We start from the raw sequence: 12,689 nt of genomic DNA on the forward strand, positions 1-12,689 counted from the left end.
CGGGTGAAATTGATGCGATTAATGTTTGCCAAAATATGCATGGGGCATCAAAATCAGCTGTTGTTTTGTGTCATATCATTGAGCAATTCCATTGGACGATAAGGATTCGACTTTACATGCATGCTTATGTAAGATGATAAGAGATCTGTGATGAGACTGAATGTGTATTTCACGTGACATGTCAAAAACTATAAACATTTGACGGTATTCAATTTGTCACGTGTAAATATTCAGGTGACTGATATGCAAAGTAGTCTTTGCAATTTGACACGATACAAAACACATGGTTGGCAATCGCCTATGCTTCCGTACGTTTAGCCTTAGATCACACACACACACAGATATACATAGACATTGTACCCATGCGCGCAGAAACAAAACACATTCACATTATATTTCCTTGCACTAGATGAAAGGAAACCATAGTGTTTAAGCAAAAATGGAACTCAACTTTAATTCAAATAGCGGATTGGAATTTAAACGTTAAATGCCACGGAAATAATGGAACATACTTCTTGTTATTCTTTTTTTTTATTTTCATTTTTGGTTTTAAATTTTATTGATTTATGAAAAACATCAAGTGTTCGATACACGAGTTGTGCTTTACAGATAGTGCCATGAGTGGATTCTAGACAGGTTGAAGCTCGAATTATATTTCTTTATTATTTCGTCTGTTTCCTTCCACCTCCCTTCCCCATGACCATTTGTCTAGTCAGTTATTGAACAATAGAGAGGAATTCAATGCTTTTGAAGTTTTTAAAGTTTTGAAACTAGAAAACTTTACTGCTGCCCGTTTAGCTTTTGTTTAATTGCTGCTCACTCAAGATTGACAAACACAAGTCGTGAAATGTAACATCAGCTTCACTACTCAATATATAAAGTTTATTGAAACTTCTTCACCCTCCTTTTCATCCACATAGTTTACCTCCTTCTCCGCCTCCCCACGGTATATGCATCTACGATTCTTTCCTTTTTTTATTCTTTTCTCAAGAAAAAAAAATAAACAAAAATTAAAAAAAAAACTCTGACAGAAGCTTGGTATGCTTTTAATTGAGTTAAGAAGCATGATAAAAATTTGTTACTATATTATTCAATAAGGAAGGTCATGTTAATTCAGCTTCACCAGCTTATTCAAAAACCAAAATCAAAAATCTTGGTTTTTTTTTTTACATGGGTCATATCTTAGTGGTCTACAAGGTTGTCTACATAGTGGTCTATATGGTGGCATACACAGAGAAAGAAGAGCTTAAAATTTCAGACTTCAATAAAGAGATGTATATGATTGAATTCTTGAAGATTGATGTTGCTGCTTTCCTCTCTCTTTCCATTCTCCCGCTCCACACACACACACACACACAATGCACATATACATCCCTAGCAGCATAGTTGCACTTTTAGCGTAAATTACTGTTTCCACAAAAGAAATTGGTAAAATATGTCAAGAGGAAGGAAAATAGGCGGGTAGAGGAGGAGAAAATATTTTGACGTAACGTTTGCGGTAATTTTGGTTTCTTACGTGTACATGGTATTGACAATAAATGCAATGTTTGCAGCAACTGCACCAATTAAAGCATTTGCAACATGCAAGTAGGTAAATTTTTTGCCCTCCACTTCAAAAGTTTATCATTGTTGCCTTCAATTCATTGTTTTCCACTTTTCGTTACATTAAATGTAACGATATACCAAATGGATGGCGATGAAACCTGAACTGTTAAAACGATAGAACTACTCTTCATGTCTTGAATCTTCCTTACATAATGTCTTTGAAATTCCATTTCCGCCAAAATGTTCAGTTCTGTTTGGCATTGTTCATTCAAGTGTAGTTCATTTCAGTTTTGATTAATTGAAATTAACCCATATTTAACCATATTAAACCAAATTAAACCAAGTCAATTCAAGTGAATTCAAGTGAATTCAAGTCAACTTTAGTGTTCATTAGCTTTTGAAACTGAGCCGATATCAACGATTAGATCATTAACATTTCATCAATAAAAGCTTATGATGCTTTGCCTTAAATTCTGGATATTGCTCTTGCTTGTTCCTTGGGCATGGGCAGTTGACATCACGAAAAATACGGTGCATAGGGGCCAGGTGGTTGTTGAACTAACCGGGGTCAGGATTGCATCTGGCGTATACTGGTCAATTGTTGACAATTATCTATTGGAATTCTTGGGAAGCGTTCATGTCAACCCAGGTGGTGCACTTTATATCTCCAGTACTTCACGAATTTTTTCAATGAGAGTTCGTATGCTTGGAGCTGTATTCAGCATTCATAACGATGGAATTATCTCTTTGAATGCAATGTGGTCAATAGTGGCACCAGAGTACAAATTGTTAGGCAGCTCTTTTATCAATAATGGCGAATTCTATATGTCTGGGGATTCCACCTTGGGATCACCCGAATACGAAATTACATCATTGACCTGGACCAATAATGGGTTGATATACCTTTATCAAAATCAATTCCTGAGCTCACTGGTATCCTTGGGTGCAACAGGCACAACAATCAATAATGCGGGCACCATATGCATCCGAAACGTACTTTACAGAATAACAACTGGAGTAAAAGGTGTTGGTTGTATAGTGTTACAAAAGGCTGCTTCTTTCCAATTGCCCAATGCTCTCTTGGTGTTTGGAGCATTACAAAGCATTGTTATGGAGGACCCCGAGACATCTATAGTTGTTGAAGCTCTATCCACACCACAAACCTTTCGGGTTTACAATTATGGAAATGGAAATAGAATAGCATTAACTGTTAGACTATTACCGAGTTTGCTTCATAGTGCATGGGAATACGATTCCAAAGCTGGTGTTGTAACATTAAGGACTTTGGCTTTACTGCAGAGATTCCATATTGGTCTGGGCTATAACAATAATTTATTTGCAGTGGACAGTACTGGTCATGGTCTTGTGTACTCTGGCAGACCACCTAATGCTGGACGTCCGCCAAATTGCCGTCCTTGCACTCACCCTCCAATGGGACCTGGATCGGAACCAACGGATTACGAAACTGCAATTGAGAGGACGGTGACTAGAACTCGCACCTCTGACTCTGTGACTACTACGGAAACGCGCGTAATTACCAGGTCGGCACATGTTTGGATTTCGACAAATAGTGATCAAAAATGGTTTACGTCTTCATCCATCCATCCTCGAGGTGATAGACCTGAAAAATCAACCACGTTTACTACAAGTTATCAAACTCTGGATGCTGACGGTGTGACATACGTTGAAAGTGCATTGGTAGCAGTGGGCACACACGAAAGAGGTGGCGGGCAAGAAGGAGGAGGAGGAGGAGGAGAAGAAGAGGAAGAAGAAGAATGGTTTACATCAAGTTCGCTTTATCCTCGGCACTATATGACACGATACACCACAACCAATGCAATCGAAGGTCTGGACGATATTGTTGTAGTTGTCACTACTGATGAAAATCGTAAATGGACAACATCGTTGTCTACGATTGAGAGACATGTTACCCAGTATACGACGACTTTGGTTCACGTGAGCGAAGGAATTACAACTAGTAATGAAGTTGAAATTATAATCACTACTAACGAGGATGGAAGTTGGACGACTATAGAAAGTGATATTCAGGAAAGCTTTACTCAATACACCACCACTTTCCGCACTCTCATATCAGGAGACCCAACTGTGTTGGAGATGGAAGTATTGGTAACTACAAATCTGGAAGGTGGATGGTTTACAACTTCTCAGTCGATTGCTCCAACATTTAGAGAGGCAACTTTTACTTTGACTTCGGTAGAAAATGGATTAATTGATGTTCAGACTGTTGTGCATATGATTACAACCAATGCGGAAGGGTCGTGGACAACAATAGTGAAAGAGATTGAGCCAAGCACATCCGAATATCGAACAACGTATTTAACTACAAATGAAGAAGGCGAATTCGAAACTGTTGCTGCTGAGGTTAGAGTGTCAACCGATGAAAAAGGAGTGTGGGTAACTTCTACATATAAAGAGCAGTTTACCACTTTCACCACGGAGTTTGCATCCTTGAATACTAATGGCGTTTCAGAAACTGCTACCGCAGTTGTGATTGTGACAACAGATGAGGATGCGAAATGGTATACTACTACCTCAACCATTCCTCCTGTTCCACCAACTTACACTACGTTAATTCGTGAGTACAGCGGTGCTGAAACTACAACAGGTGTTTATGAAGCAGTCGTGAAGTCTAATGAGAATGGTATTTGGACAACGGAGTACAAACATATCGAAGAGCTCACCACCTTTAAAACGTTCCCAATTGTTGATGGGGAACGTCAAAGATTGCAAATTATTGTTAATACGGATGATAATGGGTCCAAATATACGTCTATTCAAGTGTTGGCTCCATATTTTACATCGTATACCACAGTTTTGACCGGAAGTAATGAAACTGCAACTGCCGTTATAATAAGGTCGATAGACTCTAATAGAAAGTTGTACAACTCAACCTTAATCCAAACCACACCCACTTTTGCACATTACACCACGTTGTACGAGTCTTTGGATGAAAATGGACATATGGATAAATTTGTTGGGGAAATTTTTGTCACCACTGATGAGAACAGCAGCTGGACCACTATCACAAAACAGTTGCAAGAGTCTCACACCGGTTTTACTTTAGCAATACAAACCACTGATTTTGATGGGAATACTGTTACTGAACAATACTCCATTTTAGTGACACAAAATCTTATTGGTGGCAACTGGTTTACAGGAATCTATGAAATGTGGAATGTGGAGCAAACAAGGACTGCTATCGAGACAACGGCTGATGCGATATATACTGCTACTGAATCCGTGCTGAATGCACCATCAGAGTCTACAGAGTCTACAGAGCCAACAGAGTTTACTGAATCTATCGAATCTACTGAATACGTTGAGTCTACTGAGTCTACTGAATCTATTGAGCCTATTCAATCTACACAGCCTACTGAGTCTACTGAATCCATTCAATTTACAGAGCCTACAGAGCCTACAGAGCCTATTGAATCCATTGAGTCTACTGAACTTACTGAGTCTACTGAATCTACTGAGTCCACTGAGTCTAATGAATCTACTGAGTCCATTGAGTCTACTGAGTCTACTGAACTTACTGAGTCTACTGAATCCATTGAGTCTACTGAACTTACTGAGTCTACTGAGTCTATTGAATCTACTGAGTCTAATGAATCTACTGAGTCCATTGAGTCTACTGAATCCATTGAGTCTATTGAACTTACTGACTTTACTGAATCCATTGAGTCTACCAAATCTTCTGCAGTCGCTGAACCTACCAAATCTTCTGCACTCGCTGAACCTACTGAATCTACTGAATCCATTGAATCTATTGAATCTACTGAATCCATTGAATCTATTGAATCTACTGAATCCATTGAGTCTACTGAACCCATTGAATCCATTGAATCTATCGAATCTACTGAGTCTACTGAGTCTACTGAGTCTACTGAACTTACTGACTTTACTGAATCCATTCAATCTACTAAGTCTATTGAATCTACTGAGTCTACTGAATCCATTGGGTCCACAGATTCCGCGCAGTTGTTTGAACTTACAACCGCTGAATCTAACGTATCCTCGGGTGTAGAACTTAGTGATCCCAGTACATTAGTAAAAACGACCATTGCTGCAGACTTGTTCACTGAATATACCTCTTTGTACGTTACAAAAGCCACCAACGGTCAAGTCTCCCCAAATCTGGCATTGGTGATCAAAGTAACAACAAACTCCGACGGAGCCCTTACTACTTTGACGAATGAGATGACTTACCAAACTTCTTTCACTACAAGATACGAACTTACCGATGATGGTGGAAATATTGAAACAAAGACAGTTAAGGTGTATGTGGTAAAAGTAGTCAACAATGAATTTTTCACAATTTTTTCCCCAGTGAGCCTGAGATCGTCTACAACCCTAAAAACCTCTGGAATGAGTAGTAGGCAGGTTTTATCAACGGAAGTGACACCCACTGAAGCGGGGGTAACAAATCCCATTCCGAATATTGATGAAAGCTCCATACAATCTACGGATTTGGATTCAATCAGCTCTAGTAACACAGATATTGCTACACAATTGGAGACTAAACTCATTGGTCAATCTGTTGATTTTTCAACTGACACTATTGATTTGGAATTCACTGAATCCTCGATATTAGAGTCTGAAACTCCCACGATGGTGGAGCTATCACAACCCAATATGTCAAATAATGAGTCTGCAGGACTTTTGAATGGGGGATTAACCGAATCTTTGAGTAGTGAGTTTATTGAACCTCCACAGTCCAGTTCAGGCCCTCCAACAGAGCTGAGTTATGCACAGTACACACCAACTGAGTCAAAGGATTTTGCTCTTTTAAACATTAGTTCCGATACAGAAACGGAAACAGAGTTTAGCGAACTGTTGATAAAAGAAACCGAGGAGGCTTTTTCAGCAGAGTCTTACGACTTCATCGATACTCAGCTCAAAGTGGACACAGTAGATACGGATTCTACTAATCCTGCACATTCTAATCTTCAAGAAACAAGTCAAGTGGAGTCAAATGAGGTTGTTAACACCATTTCATTCAACTCCGATATTGAGCCCACAATTGAGCCTATGGGTACAGATTCAGTCGATACCATGACTGGTGCAGAGTCTTTTGAACCTCTAGATTCAGAGTCGACAGTACCTTTATCTTTAGTAGCATCTATCAACGGTAGCATGTTGACTGAATTTACCTCATTGTATCATACAAAAGGTATCGACGGAATAAATTACCCAACCCTGGTATTGGTGATAAATGTTATAAAGGGCTCTGAGGGTGACGTCTTAACTTTGACAAAGGATATTAGTTTGCAAACTTTGTTCACGACATGGTATGAGTATACGGATGATAGTGGTAAAATTGACAGAAAAGTCGTGGAAATATTGGTGACAGATGATATCAACAATAGATTAGTTACAGTATTTGACCCGCAAGCACGAAGCGTGATATCAAGCTCTACCAAATCTTCTGCACTCGCTGAACCTACTGAATCTACTGAATCCATTGAATCTATCGAATCTACTGAGTCTACTGAATCCATTCAATCTACTGAATCTACCGAGTCTACTGAATCTACGGAGTCTACTGAATCTACCGAGTCTACTGAATCTACTGAATCCATCGAATCTACTGAATCCATTGAATCTATTGAATCCGTTGAATCTAACGAATCTACTGAGTCTACTGAGTCTACTGAGTCTACTGAATCTACTGAGTCTATTGAACTTACTGACTTTACTGAATCCATTCAATCTACTGAATCTACTGAATCTACTGAATCTACTGAATCTACTGAATCTACTGAGTCCACTGAGTCTACTGAATCCATTAAGTCTACTGAATCCATTCAATCTACAGAGCCTATTGAATCTACTAAGTCTATTGAATCTACTGAATCCATCGAATCTACTGAATCTATCGAATCTACTGAGTCTTTGGAAACAGATACAATAAAACTCACAGAACCAAGTGACACTGAACCAACTACAAATATTATATCTCCAACAGAGTATACTTCAATTTATTTCACTAAAGACATTGATGGTTCAAGTTTACTAACGCTGGCGTTGATCATCAAGATGACTACTGACTCTGATGGACAACTTATGACTTTGACCAACGAGATACAAGATCAGACCTTGTTCACTACATGGTATGAGTATACTGACGATGGTGGACAGGTGGGGACAAAGACAGTTGAAGTACTAGTGACAAAAGATGAAAACCAGACGGAGAAATTGGTTACCGTATTTAATCCGTCACCACTCGATTTGACATTGAGTCTGGAACAACCTGATCTAAACAGTTTACTTGAAATGTCTTTTAAGTCAACCTTAACTGAACCTATTGAAACGCAGTCATTTAAAACTACTGATGCAATATTTGAAAAGTCTACCAGTGTAGATACCACACAAAATGTCAATACTGAGTCGATAGTGGAAACAAATCAAGAACCTACTAGCCTGTCGACTATGTCTTTGCTTCAAATGATTGATACAAAAACCATCAAATCTCACGAAAATAAAATTTCTGAATCTATCGAATCAAATTTTAATGGACTTTCCAATACTGAGTACAGTGAATCTTTAGGTGGTGAATCCATTGAAACTACACACGTAGAGCCGGTTGAGACTATCAGTACTGATTCCAGCGAAGCTACAGATGTGGTGTCGGTAGAACTTACCAAAATTGCAAAATCAACTGGCGATGCTCACAATATGTTCACAGAATTCACAACAATATTTTATATGAGTGACAACAATGGCTCGATTGAGCCTACCCTGTTATTAGCAATTAAAGTGACTAATGACTCTGATGGGAACTTTTTAACGTTGACGCACGACATCAAAGATGAAACACAATTTACAACTTGGATTCAGTATACGAATGATGCTGGTGGCCTAGATACTAAAATTGTTGAAGTGTTAGTAACGATGAATAAAGATGATAATGGATGGATCACTATTTTTGATCTGCAAACACTGAGTGTCCTTAACAATCAAAGTGAATTGAGACCACATAGTTCATCTGCTAATCATGCAACTATTAATTCAGTTGACATCACGCAAACAGAGTCAATCGAAACTATCGACGTTGAGATTTCAGAAGTCATTGAAGTAGACTCTTTTGATACCGCCGGTATGACATCAATCGAAACCACTAATCCTGAGACTTATGAACCTACAAATGCAGGATCAAATAGCATTGTATATTCAAAGATTACCAACTCTGCAGATATAAAGACCATATTGGATCGTGACGCATCCACTATATACACTTCTTTATATATCGCAAGCGATGATGAAGGATTAATTACTCCAACACTGATATTGGTGATAAAAAAATCAACAGATTTGGAAGGAAATATTGTGATGTTGACATCCAATATTGATAAAGAAACGCTTATCACAACTTGGTTTGAGTCAACTGCTGATAGTGGAGAAGTGAAAACAATACCAGTTGAAATTTTAGTTACAACCAGACTCTCAGAAAATGAATGGGTAACAATAATCAACCCAACAGCATCAAGTGCAATAGAAACTATTGAAACTATTGAAACTTTGAAGACAAATGCTATCACATCTCAAAACACTATACAAGTTGAAACTGTTGAAACTGTTGAAACTGCAAGTCCACTTCTGCTAAACTTTTCTGGTGTATTGCCTATTCATTCTACAAATGCAAAATCCTCCGATCTTGCACAGGTTCAATCAACAAAGTCCACAGATACTGAAAATGTTGACATTACAACTAATGTTGTTGAGTCAATTAATTCTATGCAACCATCATCAGTATCAGCATTAATCGACGCCAGTGTTGTGACACAATATACATCTTTGTATATTACAAAGGGCCCGGGTGGAGAGTCTGTTCCAACCCTGGTGTTAGTTGTAAAGGTTATAAAAGATGACAAAGGAAATGAGGCGACATTAACAAATGATATTTTAGATCAAACAACGTTTGCTACGTCCTATAGTCTTATCGTTGATAGTGGAGAAACCATCGTAAACACTATAAAAGTTTTGGTGACAATAGATGAAACCGGAGAGCTTGTCACTAATTTCGAACAAAATATGCTAGTTGCAACTACTAGTATGGTCGATTCTGAATTCAGTAGTATTGATACTGAAGAGCTTTCCAACGCGGCGTCTTTTGAAAGTGCCGATATTGGTGCTAATGTTTCTGTGCCTAAAGAATCTAGCACATCAGAAATATTTACAAGTACCGAACCTATAGAGGTAGAGAGTATTTTCGGGGAGCACATCCTCACTAATTATACTTCAATTTATTTCACTAAAGACATTGATGGTTCAAGTTTACCAACGCTGGCGTTGATCATCAAGATGACTACTGACTCCGATGGACAACTTATGACTTTGACCAACGAGATACAAGATCAGACCTTGTTCACTACATGGTATGAGTATACTGACGATAGTGGACAGGTGGGGACAAAGACAATTGAAGTATTAGTGACAAACGATGAAACCCAGACGGAGAAATTTGTTACCATATTTAATCCGTCACCACTCGATTTGACATTGAGTCTGGAACAACCTGATCTAAACAGTTTACTTGAGAATTCGACGACTTCAGATTACATTGAGTACTGGACAGCGAAACCTACCAACTCTTTTAATTCCGAATTCACAGAAGGGCACAATTTCATTTCTGATGTACCCACAATCACAAAGTCTTCTCGAGTCGGTAATGGACGAAATTCTTTCTCCATTGAAAGCAGTCCTGCTGTTCCCGAGATTTCCTTATCGGCATCTTTAACCAATGATGCAGTAAATACTTCAACACTAGTTGATATTGATATTGATGATGGCATCAAAATTTCAGAGGTGGAGATATACAGCACATCATTGAATCCCCATGCAACAAAAGAACCCTTGGATTCCATCGATCTGAGAATTTCGCTTGGTAATGAAATGACTAGCTTGGCTAGACAAACAGGTGTTGTTCAGAGTACAGATAATTTTGGGTCACTTGCCTTGTCGTTTGAAAGTCACAGTTTGTGGAATTCTTCTACAAATGCAGAAGCTACTTCTTATGCGTTTGGGTTTTTTGGCAACAGTAGTGGTGTCATTTTATCCGGTGTTGATCTGAATAGCCCAAAATCAGTGGGCTCTACTAATGAACTGGAATCCATTAAACTGAGAATTACAGAAACAAATCTTTCACAAGAACTGGGTGATGCTAGACTGGGATTGATTGACTCCTTTGGAGCGACAAATGATTATGTTGCCACTGGTACTGATAGTGGTAGTGCAAACTACATGGTAGATACAGCAAGTACGGAAATGCTGTATGAGAGCATTAATAGCTTGTCCTCTGCAATGACTTCAGAAACTAGCCAAGACCGAAGCTTCGGCGGCTTGCAAAGCTGGCAAAGCTTGCCCAGTTTAGACAGTTTAGACAGTTTACAAAGTGTTCAAGGTGGTGGAGTTATTGAATCAACTGCAACCACTAGGATTCAACCTTATAATCAGTCTGTATCCATGTTTTCAGAATATTCAAAAACTTCAACATCGTCTTTAGATGAAACTGGGTTGACTTTGAAATCGAATAGCGAAATGTCAATTTCGGTAGATACAGCACTCCATATTGCATCTGATGGTCTAGTGTATACTCAAGATGGGATACTTTCAACGCAACAAGGGACTTCTGTTCAATCAATAAAACATTCAAATGACTTACTGCTCAAAACCTTCACTTCCCAAATATCATCTTTTTCAATACATAAATGCAAGAGAGACGACAAAGATTGCACCGAATCTACGAGCGTAGTCATTGTGGAAACAGTGATTATTTCAGAGTCCCATTTGATGCCACCAATACTGAGTACCGCCATTGATTCCAGTTACGAAAAAATATCTTCAACTAAAGCCCAATCGCAAGATGTTGAGGGCCCTAAGCTCACTGTAAGCACACTGATCGATGCTGCTCCAGGTATTGTCACGTTTGCCACATGTAACAGTAGGGACGATGATTGCATCCCAATCTCAACTATTGAAAGTCTTCTTCACAGCGAAAGTGGAAATATAGACAATAATACAGATACAGAGTCTGTGGCAAAAAGCAGCGACTCAGCGGTACTGCAGCGAGTCGTTTCAAACACGCTAGAAACAATCGATGGAGACAATAAATCTCGTGATGCATCAGATGTTTTGGCTTTATCAAAATTATATTCTGATACTCAGGCTAGTATGATACCGAGTTTTAGTAGCGAACAAACCACAAGTTTAACTCAAGATCTAACTTTGTTAATCAATAAGACCCAAAGTTTTCTGGATTCCAACTCCATAGAACCTGTGATATCCGAGCAGTTGCTTGGAATTTCTCATACGTTGGGAACTTCAATGAATACTGGATTTACTTCGTTGTCACGGACGAGGCATGGATTGTCTATTAGTAATAATGGTGGCGCTATAGACGAAAGCCTAGTAGATATCAACACAGTGGAATTGCCCAGTGATGCAAATACTGATGATCTCATTATTGGCTCGAATATAATGTTAGATACCCCAACTCATGGTAGTGCCGTTGGTAGAAGTGGAGGTGGTAGTGGTAGTGGTAGTGGTCTCAGTAATATTTCACCTTTGTCTCGGTCAATTAATTCAGCTGAGCCTGTGTATTGTTCATCATTGACTCCTAGTGAAGTTATTTCGGACGACATACAATCAATGGCAGCTTGGTCTTTGGTGTTGAGCTCCGAGGCTACAAATTTACAGCCCATAGCCACTAACAATGGTGAAGAACATCCACAAGGCTCATTAGAATCTTTCGATACTACTGCAAGATCAAGAACAACCGACGCTACCGTCAAAGTTTCAGATCATGCATCTACCCAAGCCAACAATTCATTTATAGGAGATACAATTGACAACAAAGCCCAAAGGACTGGTATCTCGATCCTTGTGACTTTCATAATTTCTTTTTTCATAATAATTGTTTAAATTCAATAAAGAGCGAGTTTTTGTTTTTGTTTTTGTTCTTGTTTTTGTTTTTCTTTCAGTAGATTATGCAACATCAATTATAAATAAAATAAGGATGTACTATTCTAAAGCGTAGTGTGTTTGGATTTGTTTAGAAAATTTATGAACTCTAAGTATTTTAGTTGGTTATATACTCCGCATGAAAACGTAAAAAAGGGAAA

The 12,689-nt window shown here is 38.6% G+C and overlaps 1 protein-coding gene across 1 annotated transcript; it reads left to right on the forward strand. All coding sequences in view use genetic code 12, as the record gives it.

The window, feature by feature from the left end:
- Positions 1 to 1,998: 1,998 nt before the first annotated feature.
- On the forward strand, positions 1,999 to 12,489 carry PVL30_004408 (uncharacterized protein; the record flags this gene model as incomplete). Its single annotated transcript, XM_001523055.1, has 1 exon — positions 1,999 to 12,489. The coding sequence occupies one exon, from the start codon at positions 1,999 to 2,001 to the stop codon at positions 12,487 to 12,489; it is 10,491 nt and encodes a 3,496-aa protein (XP_001523105.2).
- Positions 12,490 to 12,689: the final 200 nt, after the last annotated feature.

This window comes from Lodderomyces elongisporus, chromosome 5, assembly GCF_030384665.1.
Source record: "Lodderomyces elongisporus chromosome 5, complete sequence".
In the NCBI taxonomy this organism is placed as follows: domain Eukaryota; kingdom Fungi; phylum Ascomycota; class Pichiomycetes; order Serinales; family Debaryomycetaceae; genus Lodderomyces; species Lodderomyces elongisporus.